The 23,856-nt window shown below is 44.6% G+C and overlaps 1 protein-coding gene and 1 pseudogene across 1 annotated transcript in view; both read left to right on the top strand.

Moving 5' to 3' along the window:
- The first annotated feature begins 12,493 nt into the window (after window positions 1-12,493).
- LOC121023309 (60S ribosomal protein L17-like) lies at window positions 12,494-12,999 on the top strand (annotated as a pseudogene).
- A 10,520-nt stretch (window positions 13,000-23,519) lies between these two features.
- GSC2 (goosecoid homeobox 2) overlaps window positions 23,520-23,856 on the top strand; it is a 2,358-nt gene continuing 2,021 nt past the window's right edge. The window contains exon 1 of the mRNA XM_040465106.1: window positions 23,520-23,797. Within this exon, the coding sequence (XP_040321040.1) occupies window positions 23,520-23,797 (278 nt within the window). The remainder of the gene's footprint in view (window positions 23,798-23,856) is intronic.

The raw sequence follows: 23,856 nt of genomic DNA, 5'->3' as shown, positions 1-23,856 counted from the left end.
GGCTTCTGTTGTGTCCCCCAAAAAAGAGATGTTGAAGTTCTAAGCCCTGGTATCCATGGAATGTGAACTTATCCGAAAGTAGGGTCTGTGAAGATGTAATTAAGATGTAAATGAAATGAGGTCATGGTGGGCCCTTGATCCAGTATGACTGACATGCTTACAAGAAGTGAGAAGAGACAGAGGCAGACACACAGAGAGGGGAAAGCCACATGAAGATACAGACACACAGGGAGAACATGGTGTAATGATAGACATAGATTGGAGCAATGCATCTGCAGGCCAAGGGGCACCAAGGATTGCCAGAAACACTAGAAGCTAAGAAAAAGCCACGGAACAGAGTCTCACCTAGAGCACAGCCCTGTTGACACCTTGATTTTGGACATTTGGCCTCTAGAACTGTGGGAGAATGTCTGTTGTTTTAAGCCACAAAGATTGTGGGACTTGGTTAAGGAAGATCTAGAAAACTAATACAGATTTCTTCACTCCTTCTAAGAGCACACCCTCAAAAATAAGTCATTTGGATAAGAATCTCTATGTCAGGCTTTGCTCCTAGGGAACTTGGCCTAAAACAGTTGGTACCAGAAGTGGGTGGTCCCAGGAAACTGACTCTAACAATGGCACTCTGAAATTGCATCACTAACCAGCTGGGTGGCAGTGAGAGACCATCACTCATGGCATGTGTAGAATTAATAGCCCTTGGCTTGAATAGCAGTGTGATGGTGAAAACTGTCATCTGGGAGAATTGGGATGGGAGACAAGTGGAAAGGGAGGCAGTAGCTGGTGCAGTTCTCCGGCACTAGAGAGGTAAGGAGGAAATGGTAACTACAAAAGCTAAGGGGCTAAGTGGCTGTCACAAAGTATTATTGACTTCTTGAGGAAAGAGCATGGAAAGTTCAAAGATATTAATCAACAGTAAGAGTCAGAGGCCACCTGGCACATATCAAGAGACTGCAGCCTGAGGAAGATGAACATGAGGCACTGCAGAGTAGGTAGCTCAACCTAGACAAGCCTCTTTGCATCGAAGTTAGGGCCCTGATGGTAAAGAAATGGAACCCTAACATGGAGTGAGGATATCTGGGTGGATGCACTTGAGCACTTTGAACTCCAGACTCCCCTGAAACCTCTGGTGAATAAAATGGCCCCACCTTACATGAGAACTCCGCACACACCTCAGAAGAGGCAGACACCTTATCAGATAACATTTGTCTCTGGGTCTACCCCCACCTCCCCTGTAGGCCACCACACCCCAAACTAGGATCATATCTCAGCATAGACTAACTGAAATGTTGGGACCACTGAGAGGGCACAGATGGTATGCAAGGGAGCTATAGGTTTGTCTGAGCAGAGCTGGCAAGAACCAGAAGAGGATGCCTTGATATGGATCCTGAAGGCAATGGATCAAGGGAGTAGGACACAAAAATGGATAAGGAAGAGCTGGTCAACATATGGGTACTCTCCTGTGACATAGGAGACTCTGGCAGGAACCCCAAGAAACAATTATTCCTATATGCTGCCTGGATGGCCCTTGGGAAAAGTCATGGTCTACAACAAACAAAAGAGAGATGCTAGAACAGCCATGAAAAAATGCAAAGGAAGAAGTCAGAAGACTCAGAAAAGGGGCATGTTGAATTGGGTTTATGATTAGAAAAGTTACAAGCTGCCTGTGAGCTCCCCCAGATCTTCAGGAGGGCCTGAAGTGCACAAAGGAGTGCACTTGTGAGAAGCCAATGCTGTCCTCCATGGGTGATGTGGAAGATGCCATTACAGAACTGGCTTCCTAGTAGGAAAGGAGATGACAGGATCCTAGAGTAGCAGGTGCCAGGTGCTGAATTAACTGCTAGGAGCAAAGTGGAAATTATTCTATTGATTGCCAGATAGAATAATAGTCAAGGAGGCTTAGACTACAGGATCTATAGTGATGGCTTAAAGAATAGTATTTAGCAACTTAGATAAGCTTCAAAAAATATTTAAAATGAGTGAGAAGAGTTCCACTTCTGGTAAACATGGAGCTACTAGGTTTGGACCAATCCTCCTATGGATAATAATGATAAACTCTGGACAATATATTTTTTAAAATCTGAAGACATTGGATAGTGAGCAGGCATAGTGTTGGATAGGGAGTCAACACATGGAAGAAAACATGAGTTTTCCATTAGCAGAAAGTCCCCAGTAAGAGTGACTAGAATATGACCAGAGCCTGGAAGATAATACTGTTTCTGAGAGGCATTCAATTTGAGGCTGACTTCAGAACCATAGCAGCTGAAAAGTGAGGGAAGTAATGTCACAAAGAGAGAGCCAAAGAGGGAGAGCCCCAAACTCTGTATATAAATTCTGCCCAAATCTCTGGGTAATGCCTGAACTATGCATGTACAGAGCAGATTTCGAGTACCCCAGCTGAGGCTAAAATAATGGGACAAAGAGTTCCGCTGCCTTACACTACCAGGGTGACAAATTTTACAGTTTTCATTCAGCCAAATTAACTGTCTGCTAAAACAAGAAATCAGTGTTCTTCAGAGGAACATAACAGAAACTATAATCTTTACAATAGATCATACACAATGTCCAGGATACAATCCAAAATTATCAGACATACAAAGATACAGAAAATAATGACCCATGTGTAAGAGGAAAGCCAATCAATGAAGCCCAGCCCCAAGATGATCTAGATTTTGGAATTAGCAAACAGCTTTTTTTTTTTTTAATGATTTTACTGAGACAATTTTACTAAGGCACCAACTACTATAAACCACATACATTTAAAATGTATAGTTTGGTGAGTTTTGTCATATGTATACAGCCATGAAACCATCACTTCCAAAATTCCTAGTTCTCATTTTATAGACTTTTAAGATACATATGGTATGTATTATTTTAGGGGGGAAGGGGACCAGTATCTTTCACTCAGAATGATTATGAGATTTGTCTATGTTGTGCTTATATCAATAGTTTTCTTTTCTGAGTAGTATTTCATTGTATTTAATTCTATTCATTTATCAATCTGTGGGACATTGGGTTATTTCTTGCTTGAAGCTGCTATTAACATTCAAACACAAGTCTGCATTTTCGCTTCTTTTGGATAAATTGCTAGGAGTGGAATGGGTGCATCCTTAACTCCATAAGAAACTGCCGTACTATTTTCTATAGTAGTTGTTCTTTTTTTACATTCCTACCATAAGTATTATGTCATCTGCAAATAGAGACAGTGTTACCTTTCCCTTTTTCATCTTCATAGCTTTTATGTCTTTTTCTTCCTTGATTGCACTGGCTAGGACTTCTAAGACAATGTTGAATAGAAGTAGTGAGTGTGGACATCCTTATTCTTATTCCTGATCTAAGGGAAAAAAATTGTCCAACATTTTATCATAAAATAGAATATTAACTGTAGTTAATTCTAGGTTATTATTAAAGTTCATAATAGTTCCTTTTTCTAAGTTTATTACTTTGAGAGAGAGAGAATGTGCACACACACACGACAGAGAGAGACAGAGAGAGCTTGGGAGAAGGGCAGAGAGAGAGGGAATGAGAGAGAGAATCCCAAGCAGGCTCTGCACTTCCAGAGCAAAGCCCAGCACAGGGCTCAGACTCACAAACCGTGAGATTATGACCTGAGCCTAAATCAAGAATCTCACACTCAACCAACTGTGCCACCAAGGCACCCCTCCTTATTTTCCTTTTAATGTCTGCAGAGTCTGCAGTAATGTCCCCCTTTTCATCTCTGATGTGGGTAATCTGTGTTCATTTTTGCTTGTTGAGTATAGTTTGTTTTGCTGATCTTTTTTTAAAAAAAACATGTATTGGCTTTAATTTTCTCTTGTTTGCCTATTTTATATATTATTGGATACTACTCTTTGTTATTTTCTTCTTTCTACTTTATTATTTTTTTATTTTAGAGAAAGAGAGTGCGTGCAAATAGGGGAGAGGGGCAGAAGAAAGGGGAGAGACAGTGAGAGAGAGAGAGAGAGAGAGAGAGAGAGAGAGAGTCTTAAGCAGGCTCCACACTCAGGAAGGAGCCCGACACGGGGCTCAATCCCATGACCCTGGTACCATGACCTGAGCCAAAATCAAGAGTCAGTCACTCAACCAATTGAGCCACCCAGGTGCCCTTCTACTTTATTTTTTAAATCTTGTTTTACTTGTACTTAATCCAGAACTTTATGTCATTGGTTTATGTTTCCTTTTCTAAAGCATTTCTATAGCTTCTTTTATTTTTATTTATTTTTAAGTAGGTGTGGAGCCCAAGGTGGGGCTTGAACTCACGACCCTGAGATCAAGAGTCAGATGTTGGGGCTCCTGGGTGGCGCAGTCGGTTAAGCGTCCGACTTCAGCCAGGTCACGATCTCGCGGTCCGTGAGTTCGAGCCCCGTGTCGGGCTCTGGGCTGATGGCTCAGAGCCTGGAGCCTGTTTCCGATTCTGTGTCTCCCTCTCTCTCTGCCCCTCGCCCGTTGATGCTCTCTCTCTGCCCCAAAAATAAATAAACGTTGAAAAAAAAAATTAAAAAAAAAAGTCAGATGTTCAACCGACTGAGCCCTCACTGAGCCCAACTGAGTCCCTATAGCTTCTTTTAAAGCCATAAATTTCCACTTTAACATTACTTCAGTTGCATACTACAAATTTTGATACATTGTATTTTTATCACTAAATTTGAAATAGCTCCTTTTTCTTTTGATTTCTTTTTTGACACATAAATTATTTAAAAGTATGTTGTTTAGCATCCAAATATCTAGAGGTTTTCTGCATATTTTTTGGTTTTATCTATTTCTAACTTAATTCCATTGTTGGGTAGACAACATTCTATAAAATTTCAATCTTGGGGTGCCTGGGTGGCGCAGTCGGTTGAGCGTCCGACTTCAGCCAGGTCAGGATCTCGCGGTCCGGGAGTTCGAGCCCCGCGTCAGGCTCTGGGCTGATGGCTCAGAGCCTGGAGCCTGTTTCCGATTCTGTGTCTCCCTCTCTCTCTGCCCCTCCCCCATTCATGCTCTGTCTCTCTCTGTCCCAAAAATAAATAAACGTTGAAAAAAAATTTTTTTTAATTTCAATCTTTTTAGATTTATTGAGACTTGTTTTATGGCCCAGCATATGATCTGTCTTTATGACTGTACCACATGTACTTGGAAAGAATATGTTCTTCCATTGTTAGGTAGAATGTTCCATCAATGTCAATTAGGTCAGGAGTTTGGTGGTGGTGCTCAGATTACTAATGACCTTACTGATTTATTCTAGTTGGAACTCCAAGAATGCTTATTAATTTGTCTATTTATATCACTAATTCCATCACTTCTGGCTTAATGTTTTCTAAAAATCAGTTATTAGACACACATTTAGGATTGTAGATTTTCCTGATTAATAACCCTTTTATCATCATGAAATATATCCTTTTATGTCTCATAATAAATAGTCTTTGTCTTGAAGTATACTTTTTCTTTTTCTTTTTTTAATGTTTATTTTTGAGAGAGAAAGACAGAGACAGAGTGTGAGCAAGGGAGGGGCAGAGAAGAACTTGAAGCAGGCTCCAGGCTCCGAGCTGTCAGCACAGAGCCCAACGCAGGGCTCAAATCACCAACTGTGAAATCATGACCTGAGCCGAAGTCGGAAGCTTAAATGACTGAGCCACCCAGGCACCCTTTGAAGTGTACTTTTTCTGATGGAAATATAGTTGCTCCAGCTTTTTTTTTTTTAATGTTTTTTTATTTATTTTTGAGACAGTGCAAGCAGGGGAGGGGCATAGAGAGAGGGACAGAGGATCTGAAGCAGGCTCTGCGCTAACAGCAAACACCACGTGGGGTTTGAACTCACAAACTGTGAGCTCATGACCTGAACCAAAGTCTGATGCTCAACCGACTGAGCCATCCAGGCGCCCCTGGTTGCTCCAGTTTTCTTAAGATTAGTGTTTTTGTGGTATGTCTTTTTTCCCATGATTTTACTTTTAGTCCATCAGTGTCTACACTTGAAGTGCATCTCTTGTAGGCAGCATGCACTTAAATCTTAATTTTTTTTTTTTTTTAAGAATTCAGAGTCTGACAATGTCTTCCTTTTCGTTGGAATGTTTGTTTTGTTTAAATTTAATGTAATTGTTACTGTAGCTGAATCTAAGTCTGTTTGCTGTTTTGCTATTTGCTGTTTTCTGTCCCCCCCCCCCACCTTGTTTTTTAGTACTGTATTCCTCCTTTCCTGCCTTCTCTCTTCTTAACTCATGTTTGCACATTTTCGAAGTCCATTTTTTATTAGCTTTTCAGCTATACCACTTTGCCCTCTTTACTGGTACCTATAGGACTTCCAATATGTCATCTTAACTTTTCACAGTCTAATTGCAGTTAATATTGTACTATGTCATGTAAAATGTCATTGAGATTGCATGGTTCTGTTTGCTGCCACACCCTCTGTTTTTTGAGATATCATTATATTTATAAACATGAAAGTTGAAAGGTAAAAATTACAATATTTGTTTTATAAACATTATTTTTTAAGTGTTTATTTATTTTTAGAGACAGAGAAAGAGTGCAAGCTAGGGAGGGGCAGAGAGAAAGGGGGACAGAGGATCTGAGGCAGGCTCCGTGCTGTCAGCTCAGAGCCCAATGTGGGGCTCAAACCCACAAATGAGATCATGACCTGAACTGAAATCAGATGCCCATCTGAGCCACCCAGGTGCCCCAGTCATCATTTTAAGATAAGAAGAAAAAAGATAGTCTTTTATACTTACCCACATATTTAGTATTTCTGATGTTCTCCTTTTCTTCGTGGAGATCTGAGTTTCCATCTCCTATCATTTCCCTTCAGCCTGAAGAATTTCCTTTATACTTCTTGCTGTGCAGGTGTGCAAGTAACAAATAACCTTAGTTTTTGTTTAAAAATATCTTTATTTCACTCCACTCTTGAAGGATGTTTTTTGCTGGAAATAGAATTCTGGATGTATGAGTCTATTCTCCATACTCAGCACATTAAAGAGGCTATTCCATTTTTGTCTTTTGTCTTTCGATCATTTCTGATGAAAAGTCAGCTAACGTTCATGTCCTTCACCTGTATATAATGTGCCATGTTTCTCCGGCTATTTTTAATGTTTTTTCTTCATTTTCAGCTTTCAGTTTGACCATGATGCTCCTAACCGTGCTTTCTTTGTTTTTACCTTGTTTGGGGGATGCTGACCTTGGTGAATCTGTAAATGTATGTCTTCCATTAAGTTTTTAAAAAGCAAAACCATTATTTCTTCAAATATTTTTCTCCTCCCTGGGGTAGGAAGAATAATGGTCCCCTCAAAGATGTCTACAACCTAATCCCCAGAAACTGTGAATGTAGTTTTTTCACATGGCAAAGAAAGACTTTGCAAATGTGATTAAGTTTAGGACCTTGAGGTAAGGAGAGTATCCTGGAGTATTCGGGAGAATCCAGTGTAATTACAAGGACCCTTAAAAGTGGAAGAGGGGGCAGAGGAAGTCAGAGTGATGCAATTGTCAGAAGGAAGTGAACCACTATCCCCTGCTTGGAAGATGAGGGAATGAGACAGGGGCCAACGCAGCCTCTAAAAGCTGGAAAAGGCAAGGGAATGGATTTTCTTTCAGAAAGGAATGCAGCTGACCCCTGGCCCAGTGGGGCCTGTGTACACTTCTAACCTACAGAAACGTAAGATAATGTATTTGTACTATTTTAAAGCACCAAGCTTGTGAAAAATTGTTACAACAGTGATAGGAAACTAATACATGCTTCCATTATCCCTCTGCTTTTTTTGGGATTCCAGGAACAAGTACGATAGGTCCTATGACCTACTGCAGGGTTTGTCAGATCCCTAAGATTCTGTTCATTTGTTCAATCAATCAGTTTTCTCTCCACTGTCCAGGTTGGGTAGTTTATATTGCTCTATCTTGAGTCCACTGACTTTTCTGTCACCTTCCTTCTGCTGTTAAGCCCATCTAGTACATTTTTTTTATTTCTAACATTGTATTTTTCAATTAAGGAATTTCCACTTGGCTCTTTCTTGAAGTTTCTTTTTCTCTGCTGAGATTCCCATCTTATCATTTATTATGAGCATATTTTCTTTTATATCCTTAAACATAGTTATAATGGTTGCTTTAAAATTGTTGCTGCATCTGGGGCACCCGGGTGCCTCAGTCTGTTAAGCATTCAACTCTTGATTTGGGTTCAGATCATCATCTCACAGTTTGTAGGGTTGAGCCCCTGAGCTGACAGTGCAGAGCCTGCTTGTGATTCTCTCTCTCCCTCTCTCTCTCTCTGCCCCTCCCTGACTCTCTCTTTCTCTCTCTCTCTTTCTTTCTCTCTGTCTCTCAAAATAAATAAACATTTAAGATAAAATAAAATCCTTGCTACATATATGAAAATCCTGCCTCTAACATCACACTTAAGGCTTAAAGACTGAGGTGTTTCCTTCCAAGGTTGGGAACAAGGCAAGGAAGTTTGATGTCACTATTTTTATTCAACATTGGACTGAAGGTCTAGACAATTCTATAAGGCAAGAAAAAGATATATTGTAATCGAAGTTATAATATTGTAAAAGAAAAAGTAAAACTAGACAGATGGTATTTCAGATGTTATAATCGTTCATATAGAAAACCTCAAAGTATCTACAAAAACAAATTACAGAGGTCTATAAGTTAGTAAATGAAATCAGCAAGGCTGAATTATGTCCCTCCCCCCCCCAAAAAAAATATGTTGAAGTCCTAATACCCAATACCTCAAAATGTGACCTTATGGAAATAAGATCATTGCAGGTGTAATTAGTTAAGATGAGGTCTTTTTTTTAATTTTTTTAAACTTTTATTTATTTTTGAGACAGAGAGAGACAGAGCATGAACAGAGGAGGGTCAGAGAGAGGGAGACACAGAATCTGAAACATGCTCCAGGCTCTGAGCTGTCAGCACAGAGCCCGGCACGGGGCTCGAACTCACGGACCGTGAGCCGAAGTCGGATGCTTAACCGACTGAGCCACCCAGGTGCCCCAAGATGAGGTCTTAACAGAGTAGGGTGGACCTCTAATCCAACATGACTGATGTCTTCATAAGAATACATCAGTGTGGGACGCCTTGGTGACTCAGTCAGTTAAGTGTCTGACTCTTGGTTTCAGGTTGGGTCATGGTCTCACAGTTCATGGGTTAGAGTCCTGTATCAGTCCTGCTAACAGTGTGGAGCCTGCCTGGGATGCCCCTCCCCTTCTCTCTCTCTCTCTCTCTCTCTCTCTCTCTCTCTCTCAAAAAATCAATAAACTTAAAGAAAATTTTAAAAAAGAATACATCAATGTGAAGACCGACACACAGGAAGAATGCAATGTGGCAACAAAAGCAAAAATTGGACTTACACAGCTTCAAGCCGAGGACTGCCAAATATTGCCAGCAAACCCCAGGAGGTTTGAAGAGTAAGGAAAGATTTCTCTTCAGGCTTCAGAGAGAGCATGGCCCCGTTAACACCTTTTTTCCAGACTTCTAGCCCCCAGAAGGAGGAGACAATAAATTTCTGTTGTTTTACATGACCTAGTTTGTGGTACTTTGTTATAGCTGCTCTAGCAAACTAATGCAGTCATGATGTAAGGTTAATATACAAACATTAACTATATCTCTATGTAATAGTAACAAATAATTGAAAATGAAAAACAATTTCATTTACAATAACATCAAGAAACATAAAATACTTAGAAATAAATAGAACAACAAACCTCCAAGACATCACATTGCAACCTACAAATATTGCTGCATGAAATTAACAAAGACATAGGGGCTCCTGGGTGGTTCAGTTGGTTGTGTCTGACTCTTCGTTTTGGTTCAGGTCATGATCTCGCGGTTTCCGGTTTTGTGGGTTTGAGCTTGGGATTCTCTTTGTCTCCCTCTCCGCCCCCCCCCCCAACTCGCTCTCTTTCTCTCTCTCTCTCAAAATAAACAATAATAATAAAATAAACACCTTAAAAGAAATTAAATAAGACATAAATAAATGGAGAGCAAGATACCAAGTTCACAGATTTGGAAAGTCAATATTTTTAAGATGTCCATTCTCCCAAAATGGATTTATAGATTCAATCTAATTCTAAACACAATCCCAATAAGCATTTTCTGAAGAAAGTAACAAGACAACTCTAATATTTTCTGGCATACAAAGAACCTGAAATATCCAAAGCAATTTTGAAAATGAATAAAAAGTTGGAGAATCTATGCTTTTCTCAAAACCTTCTGTGAAGCTACAGTAATCAACTGTGCTACTGGCATAAGGATCAATAAGTAGATCTATAGAACAGAACAGAGAACCTAGAAACAGACCCACAGTTACATGGCCATTGACTCCTTAACAAGGTGCCAATGAAATGCAATAAGGAAGGGACAATTATTTCAATAAATGGTGCTGTAACAACTAGTTATCTATATGGGAAGAATTTAACTTCAACTCCTTCCTCAGACCATACACGAAAAGTAATTTGAGAACCATTGTAGATCTAAACCTAAAATGTAAAATTATAGGGGCACCTGGGTGGCTCAGTTGGTTAAGCGTCCGACTTCAGCTCAGGTCATGATTTCACAGTCTGTGGGTTCGAGCTCGGCATCGGGCTCTGTGCTGACAACTCAGAACCTGGAGCCTGCTTCAGATTCTGCATCTCCCTCTCTCTGCCCCTCCCGGCTCGCACTCTGTCTCTGTCTGTCTCTCAAAAACAAATAAACATTTTAAAAAAATTAAAAAATTGTAAAATTATAACATTTTTAGAAAACAGGAAATTATCTTCACAACAAAGGAGTACTAGCCAGTGATAAGAAGAAAACATTTCTGATTCACACACATAGTGTAAGCCCTGACAGTTGGGTTTCTTTTTTGTAATGTGAGTGCCTGATTTAAGCTTTGATGGCTGAGGCATCCTCTTCAGAGATGGCTATCTCCAATAAACATACTACCAGCCACACAACTAGATAAAGAGCCAGGCTACCTCCCTCCACTGCGGCTCCTTTGTTTTAGAAATCTTGGTTGATTTTGATAAATGAACATTTGGGCCATTTGGGGGGGGGGGGTTGTTTGTTTGTTTTTTTAAACTCTTGCCATGTTTTACATTCCTGCTCTTATGTTTTAAATTCACCAATAAATGGGTGCCTGGGTGGCTCAATCGGTTGGGCGGCCCACTTTGGCTCAGGTAATGATCTCACTGTTTGTGAGTTTGAGCCCCTTGTGGGCCTCTGTGCTGACAGCTCAGAGCCTGGAGCCTGCTTCAGATTCTGTGTCTCCCTCTCTCTCTGCCTCTCTCCCACTCATGCTCTGTCTGCCTCAGAAGTAAGTAAATAAACATTAACAAAATGTTTTTAAAATAAATTCACCAGAACCCCAGGTCCGTGTGCATTCCCTCTCTCTCTGTGACCTTGCTGTGTGGCCCCAGGTGTGCTGTGTAAGTTCCAGGTCCTGTAAGCAATACGTTTTTATTTTTCCAAAGTTTCCTGATGTTTATTGCTGAAAAGCATCTTACAATCATAAGAGCTGGTCCATCCACAACACGGTTATTGATAGGCTAAGACTGGCACAAAACAACACAACAAGATGGATGACTGTTAAAAATATTACACTGAACTCACAATAAGCAGCCTGAGGTGATCTCTGAAAATGGTCCGCTATTCACTTGACCCAGAAAACTACAAAATCATGCAAATCAAGATGTTCAAATCTTCATGTTCACTTTAAGAACATAGGGGCGCCTGGGTGGCTCAGTCGGTTAAGTGTCCGACTTTGGCTCAGGTCATGATCTCATCTCACATTTCGTGGGTTCAAGACCCACATCGGACTCTGCTCTGAAAGCTCAGAGCCTGCAGCCTGCTTCAGATTCTGCGGTCCATCGCTCTCTGCCCCTCCCCCACTCATGCTCTGTCTCTCTCTCTCTCTCTCAGAAATAAATGAACATTAAAAAAAAATTTAAGAACGCACATGAAGGGCACCTGGCTGGCTCAGTCGGTGAAGTATGCAATTCTTTTTTTTTTTTTTAGAAAAAAAATTTTAAGTTATTCATTTGAGAGAGAGAGAGAGTGAGCACGGGTGCACATACACACGAGCAGGGGAGAGGCAGAGAGAGGGAGAGAGAGAATCCCATGCAGGGCAGAACCTAACGCGGGTCTCAATCTCACACACTGTGAGATCATGACCTGAACCAAAATGAAGACTTGGGTGCTTAACTGACTGAGCCACCCAGGTGCCCCTGCAACTCTTGATCTCAGGGCTGTAGGTTCAAGTCCCAGGTTGTATGTAGAGATTAGTTAAAAATAAAATCTTTAAATGGGGCGCCTGGGTGGCGCAGTCGGTTAAGCGTCCGACTTCAGCCAGGTCACGATCTCGCCGTCCGGGAGTTCGAGCCCCGTGTCGGGCTCTGGGCTGATGGCTCAGAGCCTGGAGCCTGTTTCCGATTCTGTGTCTCCCTCTCTCTCTGCCCCTCCCCCATTCATGCTCTGTCTCTCTCTGTCCCAAAAATAAATAAATGTTGAAAAAAAAATTAAAAAAAATAAATAAATAAAATCTTTAAAAAAAGAAAGAAAGAAAGAACACACGCGAAACTGCCCAGGCCATCAAGGGTATGCATATCTGAAAAGCCACCAAGTATCTGAAGACTGTCACTTTATAGAAGCAATGTGTGCCATTCTGTTACTACAATGGTAGAGTTGGTAGGTATGCCCAGGCCAAAGAGTGGGGCTGGACACAGAACCAGAGGCTCAAACAGAGCACTCAATTTTTACTACACATGCTTAAAAATGCTAAGAGTAATGCTGAACTTAAGGGTTTGGTTGTAGATTCTCTGGTTATTGAGCAGCACATTCAGGTGAACAAAACTCCAAGATGCAGCGCAGAACTTACAGAGGTCATGTTTGGACTGACCCATATATGAGCTCTTCCTGCCACACTGAGCCGATCTTTATTGAAAAGGAGCAGATTGTTCCTAAACCAGAAGAGGAGGTTGCATGGAAGAAAAAGATATCCCAGAAAAAACTGAAGAAACAAAACTTGTGGCCCGGGAGTAAATTCTGGATAAAATAAATGCAAATAAAAGTTTAAAAATATGTATTATACTAACCAAATGGCCCCTTATACAAGAATAGATCGTACTGTAGGAGTCCATTTCAATGAGCTTTCAGAGGAGGCAAAATTAATCTATGTTGAAAAACAGAGCAGTGGTTTCCTCTTGAGGGTGGGGAGGGGATGGTGACTATGTGAGAAGGAGCATAAAGCAAGTTTTTGGAGTTATGGAAATATTCTATCTCTTGGTAGGGGTTTGCATAGTGCAGGGGTATACATTTGTCAAAACTCACAAAGTGGTACATTCAAGATCTGTATAATTCTCTATATATAAATGTTACCTTAAGTTTGCAATCAAATGTTGATTGCAAAATGTTGATCCAGTTAATGATATGCATGTTGAAGATTTTAGGTATGAAGTGTATTGATGTCTGTAACTTACTTTGGAATGCGTAAAACATCAGGTGGAGTAACCGATGCATGCATACATAGGTGACAAAGCAAAAACTTAATCCAAGGGGTGCCTGGGTGGCTCAGTTGGTTAAGCGTCTGACTTTAGTTCAGGTCATGACCTCACACTCCGTGAGTTTGAGCCCCACGTCGGGCTCTGTGCTGACAGCTCAGAGCCTGGAGCCCGCTTCAGATTCTGTGTGTCTCCCCCTCTCTCTGCCCCTCCCCTGCTCATGCTCAGTCTCTCTCTGTCTCAAAAATAAATAAATAAAACATTAAAAAAAAAAAAAAACCTTAATCCAAGAATCTAGGGAGTGAGGATATGGAGGTTCCCTGTACAAACCTTTCAAATTTTCTGGATGTTTGAAAATTTTCATAATGAAATATTGGGAAAAATAATATAAGTAAACTCAACAAAAACAAAATAACCCAATTTAAAAAATGAGCCAAGAACTTGAATAGATATTTCTTCCAAGGAGACATACAACCGGCCAAGAAGCACATGAAAAGACACTCATCATTAATCATTAGGGAAATGCAATTCAGAACCACAAGATACCACTTTATATCCATTACAGTGACTATAAATTTTAAAACTGGAAAATAACAAATGTTGGCAAACATGCGGATAGATTGAAACCTGTGCGCTTTGCTAGTGGCAATGTAAGACAGCGCTGCTACCATGAAAAGACAATGCGGTGGTTTCTCAAACAGCTAAACCGAGAATTACCGTGATTCAGCAATTCCACTTCTAGGTATGTATCCCAAAGAACTGAAGACGGGGACTCAAGCAGATACTTGTACACCCACATTCACAGCAGCATTATTCACAATAGTCAGAAGGTGGAAGCAACCCAAATATCCACCTACAGATTTTAAAATGTGGCATATGCATTCAGTGGAACTCAGCCATAACCCTTAGTTGGCAGGCCCTGGGAGTAGGAGGAAATGTGGAGTTATTGTTTAATGAGTATAAGGCTTCTGTTTGGGATGATGGAAAGTGCCAGAAATGAGAGTGACTATAGTTACACAACATTGTGAATATACTTAATGCCACAGAATTGTGCACTTAAAAATCATTACGGGGGGGGGGGGGCGCCTGGGTGGCTCAGTCGGTTAGGCGGCCGACTTCGGCTCAGGTCATGATTTCGCGGTCTGTGAGTTCGAGCCCCGCATCGGGCTCTGTGCTGACAGCTCAGAGCCTGGAGCCTGTTTCGGATTTTGTGTCTCCCTCTCTCTGACCCTCTCCTGTTCATGCTCCGTCTCTCTCTGTCTCAAAAATAAATAAACGTTAAAAAAATTTAAAAAAAAATCATTACAGGGGCTCCTGGGTGGCTCAGTCGGTTAAGCGGCCGACTTCGGCTCAGGTCATGATCTCGCGGTCCGTGAGTTCAAGCCCCACGTCAGGCTCTGTGCTGACAGCTCAGAGCCTGGAGCCTGTTTCAGATTCTGTGTCTCCCTCTCTCTGACCCTCCCCTGTTCATGCTCTGTCTCTCCCTGTCTCAAAAATAAATAAAACGTTAAAAAAATTAAAAAAAAATCATCACAATGGTAAGCTCTAGGCTGTGTACATTTTACCACATTAGAAAAAATAATGATAATAGAAGAGCATGGGGCACCTGGGTGGCTCAGTTGGTTGATCGTCAGACTCTTGATTTTGGCTCAGGTCATGATCTCAGGGTTGTGGGATCATGCTTAACATTCTCTATCTCTCTCCCTCTGCCCTTCCCCTGCTTGGTCTCTCTCTCCTCCCTTCAAATAAATAAATACGTAAATACATACATACAAACATACATAAATAATAGAGGAGCAAAAGGCTGAGATCACTGGACCCAGGGAATGTCACAATCCTTTGCCTAATTTCCAGCCAGTTCTCAGGCTCAGACCTCATCTACTGAAGTCTCCTTCACATGGGTAAGGATCCAGAAACACCATGAAAAGTGTATCTATAGGAGTGATGTCTTAATCCTTCTGTGAAAGGATCTGGGTCCATTTACTCAGGTGGTTGCATACTGGAGAAAGGGAAAACCTAGATCATTAAAAGTTTTTTTTAATGTTTATTTATTTTTAGGAGGGTCAGAGAGAGAATTCCAAGCAGGCTCCATGCTGTCAGCACAGAGCCCAATGTAGGGCTCAATCCCATGACTCTGAGATCATGACCTGAGTCAAAATCAGGAGATGGACACTCAACTGATTGAGCCACTCAGGCACCTTGGAGAACCCAGATCACTTTACAGCAGGCTCCACATTAATACTGGTACCAGGGACCCAAGATACCATCATGGCCCCCCTGCTAGAATCGGGTGGAGGATACGGTAACAAATGGAGAACTGGTTACTTTTCCAGGTTTTTTTTTTTTTTTAAGTTTATTTACTGAACTCTCAAGATCCTGAGAACAAGAGTCACATGTCTTCTGACTGAGCCAACCAGGTGCCCCATCCAGTTTTTGAATATATATTTGCAACACACATATTTCGCACTTGGCAGAACTTCCACAGTGGTTCTGATCTTTAGAGTCAGATCTCTGTTGTAAGTGAAAGCTCCTGAACTACCTCCCCACAAAAATTAAAGAACCTAATGCTGCATCTTTTTTTTTTTTTTTAATTTTTTTTTCCAGCGTTTATTTATTTTTGGGACAGAGAGAGACAGAGCATGAACGGGGGAGGGGCAGAGAGAGAGAGAGACACAGAATCGGAAACAGGCTCCAGGCTCTGAGCCATCAGCCCAGAGCCTGACGCGGGGCTCGAACTCACGGACCGCGAGATCATGACCTGGCTGAAGTCGGACGCTTAACCGACTGCGCCACCCAGGCGCCCCCCTAATGCTGCATCTTAAGAACAGCAGAGGTTAATGTCATGGCTAAAGACCTAAAGGATGCAGGGTGCTGATGTCTAGTAAAACCCGATTTAATTCGTTAGTCTGACCCTTGCAAAAACTGGATGGATCATATAGCACTCCTTCATGATAAAACACTCAAAAACAACTTGCAATAAAAGTGAACTTGCTCAGGGTGCCTAGGTGGTTCCGTTAGTTAAGCGTCCTACTTGAAGTCGGTGACTCAGGTCACGATCCCATGGTTTGTGAGTTCAAGCCCCACACTGGGCTCTCTGCTGTCAGCACAGACCCTGCTTTAGATCCTCTGTCTCCCTCTCTCTCTGCCCATCCCCTGTTCATTATCTCTCTCTCTCTCTCCCCCTCTCTCCCTCTTTCTCAAATAAGTATCTAAATTTAAAAAATGAATTTTCTCAATCTGATAAGGAGTGTCTGAAAAACCCACAGCTAGCATACTTAATGATGGAGACAGAATCCTTTCTCTCTAAGATTAAGGGCAACATGAGAATGCCCAAGTTCACCACTTCTGTTTGACATTGTATTGGAAGTTGTAGTCAGAGCCATTAGGCAAGAAAATGAAGTACAATACATGAATATTGTATAAGAAGAAGTAAAAATGCTGTTCACAAATGACATGATCTTGTAGATAGAAAATCCAAAAGAATCCCCCCAAAACTATTCGAATTAATAAATGAGTCCAGTGGGTTGCAAGATACAAGATCAACGTACAAAAATCAATTGTGTTTTTATACACTTGCAGTGCACAATGGGAAAATAGAATTAAGACAACTATTCCATTTACAATAACGTCGAAAAGAATAAAATACTTAGGAATATTAGCTAAGAAGTGAAAACGAGATACTCTAAATATTATAAAGCAGTACTGAAATAATTTAAAGATCTAAATAAATCAAAACATCCCATGTTCACGGATCGGAAGGATTAATGTTGGTAAGTTGGCGACACTCCGCAAATTGGTCTAGGCTCAGTTGGTTGAGCCACCTGCTTCGGCTCAGGTCATGATCTCATGGTCCGTGAGTTCGAGCCCCACATCGGGCTCTGTGCTGACAGCTCGGAGCCTGGAGCCTGCTTCGGATTCTGTGTCTCCCCCTCTCTCTGCCCCTCCCCCATTTGTGCTCTGTCTCTCTGTCTTTCAAAAATAAATAAATATTAAAAAATTCTACCTGGTCCGTTTGCAGAAACTCATAGATGTGGTTCTAAAATTCACACTGAAATTCATGGGAACCAGAATAACTAAAACAACGTTGAAAAATAACAAAGTTAGAGAGCTCAACTTCCTGATCTCAAAATTGACTGTAAAGCTACAGTTATCAAGACAGTATGGTTTTGCCATAAGGATAGACATATAGATCAGTGGAGCAGAATTCAGAATCCAGGAATAAATCCTCACACTTATGGTCAGTTAAGTTAAATTTCAACCAGGGGGCAAAAACAATGCAATGGGCAAAAGAATAATCTTTTCAACAAATGATGCTGAGACAACTAGGTATCTATATGCAAAAGAATGAAGTTGACCTTTACCTCACATCATATATAAAAATTCACTCAAGGGGTGCCTACCTGGCTCGGTCAGTAGAGCATGTGACTCTTAATCTAGGGGTCATGAGTTCAAGCTCCATGTTGGGAGTAGAGATTACTTAAAAAATAAAATCATAAAAAAATTCACTCAACATCAATTAGTGTAAGAACTAAAACTGTAAAATATATACTTTATAAAACCGCAAACCGTTGGGGTAAATCTTCATGCTCTAGGATTTGGAAATGATTTCTGAAAATGTTTATTTATTTTTTTGAGAAAGATAGAGCACATGTGCATGCATGTAAGGGAGGAGCAAGAGAGAGAGGGAGAGAATCCCAAGCCTGACTTGATCCCACAAACCATAAGATCATGACCTGAGCCGAAATCAAGAGTTGGGCACTTAACCGGCTGAGCCACCTAGGAGCCCCAAGCCAATGGTTTCTTAGGTACAACACCAAAGCATTAAAAACAAACAAACAAACAAACAAACCAAAAAAAAGCAGAGGAAAAAAATGTATTTATTCAAATTTTCAAATGTTATACTTCAAAGGTCACCGTCAAGAAAGTGGAAACCTACCATAGAATGGGAGAAGATTTTGCAAATTATATATCTGATAAGGACTTGTATCTTGAATATACAAAGAGCTCTTACAACCCAATGAGGAAAAGATAAACCAAGTCTCTAGGACTCCAGTGGTCCTATGCTAGATGTTCCATGCTAGAACATTCCCTCAAAGTAAAGGACAAATTGTGCCCTGTACCTCCTATCACTAAGAAAGTACACACTGCAGGTTTCTTTGGGTTTGGGAGGCCTGACGTTCTGTACTTGGGAATACTGCCATGAGCGGTTTGTTGGCTCCACGCATGCCAGCTTTGCGCAGAGCGCAGAGCGGAAAGAGGTCTGCAGCAGGTCCAGGCTTTGGCACAAGCAGCTCTGTGCCTGGCCCAGGGGTCTGGCGGAGCCCGTGGCGAATGCTATGGCAGAGAAAGTTTTCAAGTGGGGCCTCCGGCAGGTTCCAGTGAGAGAGCTTCAGTGCCAACTCTTAGGGTTCTCGAGTGAGACCATGCCACACGCCATTCACAAAACAGTTCCTGGAATGTTACTGGGCCCCAACAGGAAATGAGCATCTGACCTTGGGCTATTAAGTAACCACATGGTCAGGTGGCTCATCAGAGCTGAATACTGTCAGAGGCACCAAGACTTTAAGGTACAATGGAGGTGCATTGCCAGGATCAGCTCTGAGCACATCTAGACACGGGTAAGCTGCACAAGCAAGTGACTGCCACCCCCTTGTGGCCCTGAATGACAGCAGTGAGGGGAAAGCCCTCCAAAGGGTAGAGCTTCTCCAGGGCACTGTATCATCCACGTAGTAAGGAGGGGAAAGTGTCTAGGAAAAGAAGATACGGAGCCCTGTTTGCCACAGTAAACAGTTGAGCTAGTAGCTTTGGGGGGGGGGGGGGTGGCGGACAGAGCAAGAAGAGAAGTTTAGAGACAAGGAAGTCTGGAGAAGAGGCACCTAGAGAACTAGTGTGACACGTGGCAGCTTTTCAATTGGTGGACCCAGGGGTCCAGGTGGGACACCCTGCTCCCCGGTACTCCCAGCGACCCCACTGGGAAATTTGTGTCCTCATCCTAGAAACTTTAGGTTAGGTTCTGGGTCTCTGAAGGGGGTAATCTCACCAGGAACACAGTTATGAGTGGCACAAAACATACACTATGACAGCTACCAGGCCACTCTGGGCTCTTCATACCACCAAGCAAAAAGGCCCCCATGCTGGCAGGGGTACTGGATCCAGATCCTAGGAACAGGGATGTTTGATCTTCCCATCCACTGGATGTCCCCCTCCCCAGCTGTCACCGAATGGGCCATTACAGCCAGCACAACCTGAGGAGGGCATGGTACCCAGGGGCTCACGCCCCCAGGGATGAGCATCTGGGTCATCAGGTGAGGCACCCAGACCTTCAGAAGTGCTAAGTGCTCCTGGGAGAGGGGGAGCTAGAGAAGGTGGTGGGGGGGAGGGGCGGGAAACACATGGCACCTGGTTACAGGCTCAGGACTAACTCAAGCAGCAGGGACCACAGCCCATCCAATAGCTTTCCTTTCCTATATATGTACAGAAATTGTGCCCAACCAGAACCCTGGGGATCTAAATGCAATGAACTTAATGTGGGGCTGAGTGTGGCAGGGCTGGGGTAAGTGTTCCCAGTGTGAGCTGGTCACTTGCAGGTGACCCTTTCTCTGGAGCATTGGCCAGACGGGAGCCACCTTAGTGAGAGAGACTGTGCACCCTGACCTCACTGAAGGTGGTCTCAGACCCCACCGGGCTGCGATGGAACCAGGATCCCCCTCAGCATTTCACCCTCCCCTCCGCCTCCCTCAGGTGCTAGCCAGAAAACTCCCCCCCTGGTTCTTCTTCCCCACCGAAACCACTGACCTGTTCCCCAGACCTGTGGCCATTTTCAGTGTTATATAAATGGACTCGCGCAGTACGGAGCCTACTGAGACCCACTTCTCCCACTCAGCACAATCTTCTGACATGGCCCTGCACTGTTGCGTGTGTCACTCACTGCCACCCTGGGCCCCTCCCTGGTGTGGTGGACCGTGGCGTATTCATCCACTCACCAGCTGACGGGCATCTGAGTTGTTTCCAGGCTTTGGCAATGAGGAACAGAACTCTAAACATTCACAGGACATCTCCTCAGCTGGACCATCTAACCCATAGGGGAGCTGTCCTACTTCTTGTGCTACTACAGGTGGCAATGTTGCTAGGCTTCTTGCCACTCCACACCAAGGGTCTCCTTTCTTCCATCTTCCAGTACGATTTTTCTCACCTCCCTCTAAGACCCCACTGTCAGTCCCAGCAGGTCCTTCCTGCTCCCACCCACTGTCCAGTCCCAAGGCCAATGCCGTGTGACTTAGGGTTTGTATCAGCAGCATCCTATTCTGGTACCGAACCCATCTGGTCATCCAGAGCTACGCAACAGGCCACCTCAAACTCAGTGCTATGAACACATAACCCATCTCCTCTATCGTTAGCTTGGTTTGGACTCTCTTACGGCTACAGTGGATGGTAGCTGGGACGGGAGCCACCCCTAATGCTTCCTTGCTCACTCACGATGCTCCGTGATAGCCATTGGCTGGCCCTTCAGCTGCAGCTCCTGGCCGGAATACCTCCGCATGTGCCTCTTCCTGGGGCTGCTGGTGGCTCCTCGCAGCACAGTGGCTGGCTCAAAGAGCAAGCATCCCAAGATGAGGGAGAGAGAGGAGCGGTATCACCTAGCTGTCCAATCTGGCCTCAGCAATCAGTGTCACTTCTGCGACCTTCTGCACTCTGGAGGTTAGAAGCGGGTCATTAGGCCAGCCCATGTTCAAGGGGAAGGGAATTGGATTTCAGTTCTTGAAGGGAGAAGGGCCAAGGAATTCCTGGATATGTTTGGAAGGCACCAAGGGGTGGTGGGCCCCTTTACCACGGTGGACTGGTGAAGAGATGGTGCATTTACCCAGGTGGATAGGTGGGTAGGTGACACATTTATCAAGGTGAGGAAATAACCAGGACATAGAACAGGTTCTTGGAAGATACTAGCCTGGAGCAGAGGGAGAGGTCAGGCCAGAGGTATCAACTTGGGAGTCATTGTCACAGAGGTGGTGTCTGAAGCTTCAAGGCTGCAGGAGGTGACCACCCAGGGTGGGAATGGGGAGGGATGGAGAAAGTGCCAGGGCTGGAAGGAGAAGGGCACAATCTTCCTAATCACTGACTCTGTTGCCCCCAGCCTGGCAGAACTCCAGGGAGCTTGATGGGTAGTCAATCCCCGTGTGCTTCCCCATGTGTCTCTCTGAACTAACGGTGATCATGCGGTTCTATGAGGAAGGTTCTGTGCTGGGAGAGGTTTCCCCCAGCATCCATGGGAAGAGATGGGAGGTATAGGGCTGTGGCAGCCCTATTGTGACCATGAGGCAGGCTGAGAGTGGCAGAGCCACTCACAAAGGTGACGGTTCCTTCACTGAGCATGTAGATTAACAAGTCCTGAGGTGCCTGGGTGACTCAATCTGTGAAGCATCCGACTTTGGCTCAGGTCACGATCTTGCGGTTCGTGGGTTCGAGCCCCACATGGGGTTTTGTGCTCACAGTGCAGAGCCTGCTTGGATTCTCTCCTCTCTCTCTGCCCCTCCCCGACTCATGCTTTCTCTCTCTCTCGAAAGAAATAAACTGGGCAATAAAGAGTCCTTTTTTTAGGACTCGTGTCAGGAGTTGAGTCAGCAGGTTCTGCCACCTGACGTCCAAAGTCTTTTCACTGATACCAGCTTGGAGTCAGCAAAGGAGTCTGAACAAGGATGTGTGAGGTGGGAGGAGAGGCTGGGAATGTGAGTGCATTGCCCTGCAATGGCACCCACCATTCATGGAACCCCCACATGCCCAACCAAGTTCTAATGTTTCACACACAGTGATTGGTTGAGTCCGAAGAGCACCTCCTGAGTTAGATTGCTATTATGATGCCAGTTTATAGATTGGGAAACCAAGGCACAGGGGGGTGAAGGACACTATGGAAGGTCCCATGGCCAGAAAGTGACAGCTGGGATATAAACCAGGCAGTCTGTTGCTCTGTCCTGTGAGCACTAACCTTTTTCAGAGGTCCAGAGAAGAGGGTCTTTCGCTGAAGTGCCTGGCTGGCTGTTCAGTGCTACTTACTTGAAATGAACACTCTTCACTGAATTTCACAAAGTACAAGTCATCAGCAATGTTGGGCAGCGTGACCTGGGATCAGGGGAGGAGAGTGTGGACAGTCGGACTGGCCTGAAGAGTAAGGAGGTGGACAGCCCATGCAAGCCATGCAAGCTTGAGAAGCATGTCTATGAAGAGGGTGGGGCAGGGGTGTTTAATGTTTTTCGGAGGGGATTCCAGGACATATAAGAAGCCGAAGGAGAGGTCGCTCCAGACCACTGGAGTGGGCCCTTGGATGGTGTCTGGAAGGCTCCCCTGACTCAGTAGAGAAGGTAGAGAATTGGGGGCACGGGCAGTGGGGTTTCATGTTCAGTGATGAGCAGAGGTGGCTTCCTGCTCCACCCCCATTTCCTCCAGGAGGTTGAGACCCAGCTCTGAAATGAGTGGAAGCCACTGAAATGAGTTGGCGGCCAAAGAGCAGTGGGATCATGGGGTTGCCAATAGAGTTGGGTCCCATTGAGGGTTGGAGCCTAACAGTCTTGGAGCCAAGAGATTGGCAGTTTTGGTGGGTTTCTCCAGACTTGCTCATACACCTCTGTAGGGCCCCAAGGGGATTAGGTGCTAGCCCTGGTTTCGGTGGCTACAGGAGGAAGTACCCAAGCGTTGGGCCAAGAGGCGCCAGGGCAAACGGGGGCGGGGGGCCTTCAAGGTCGGGGCGTCCTCAGGCCGCTGCTCCCAAAGCGGGGCGAGGACCGCCAGGATCCGCGGGCCGGGGGATGCGGCCCTCCGCGCCTTCCCCGTGGAGCCTCCGTGCCCGCGAGTCCTGCCAGCCTTTCGGGGCCAGGAAGACCGACGCGGGGCTGAGGGCTTCCTGGTAGCCCCCTCCCCGCGGCCCGGCTAGCCCCCGCGCTGATGCGGGTAAGGATTTCCTGCCGCCGCAGACGAGGATTAGCGCGCCCCGGCCGGCGCGGCGGGATTAGTCCGCGTGGACTCCGCGCTCGGCCCGGGGATTACAGCGCGCTCCCCCCGACGTATATATTCCTGCGGCGGTGGCCGTGGGGCCAGGCCAGCATGGCTGCGGCGGGGGGCGCGGTGAGCCGCAGGGGCCCCGGGCGGCCCTGCCCCTTCTCCATCGAGCACATCCTTTCCAACCTGCCCGAGCGGAGCCCCCCGGCACGGGCCGCCCGCACCCCGCAGCCCGCCGGCCACCAGAGCCCCGCGGAATCCGGAGAGCCCGGGGCGCCCGAGGCCGCGCCTTGCGCCTGCTGCTGCTGCTGCGGACCCCGCGCCGCGCCCCGCGGGCCCCCGGAGCCGGCCTCCGGGCTGGGTGAGTGGGAGCAGGGCGCGGGCGCGGGGGTCCTCCGGGCGCGGGGCGGTCTGGGCGGAGCTCGGCCCCCGCTCCGCGCCT

This window comes from Herpailurus yagouaroundi, unplaced genomic scaffold (assembly GCF_014898765.1).
Source record: "Herpailurus yagouaroundi ecotype Mexico unplaced genomic scaffold, PumYag 545, whole genome shotgun sequence".
Lineage (NCBI taxonomy): Eukaryota > Metazoa > Chordata > Mammalia > Carnivora > Felidae > Herpailurus > Herpailurus yagouaroundi.
Note: the sequence above shows the minus strand (reverse complement) of the source record. Positions and strands in the feature narration are given on the sequence as shown.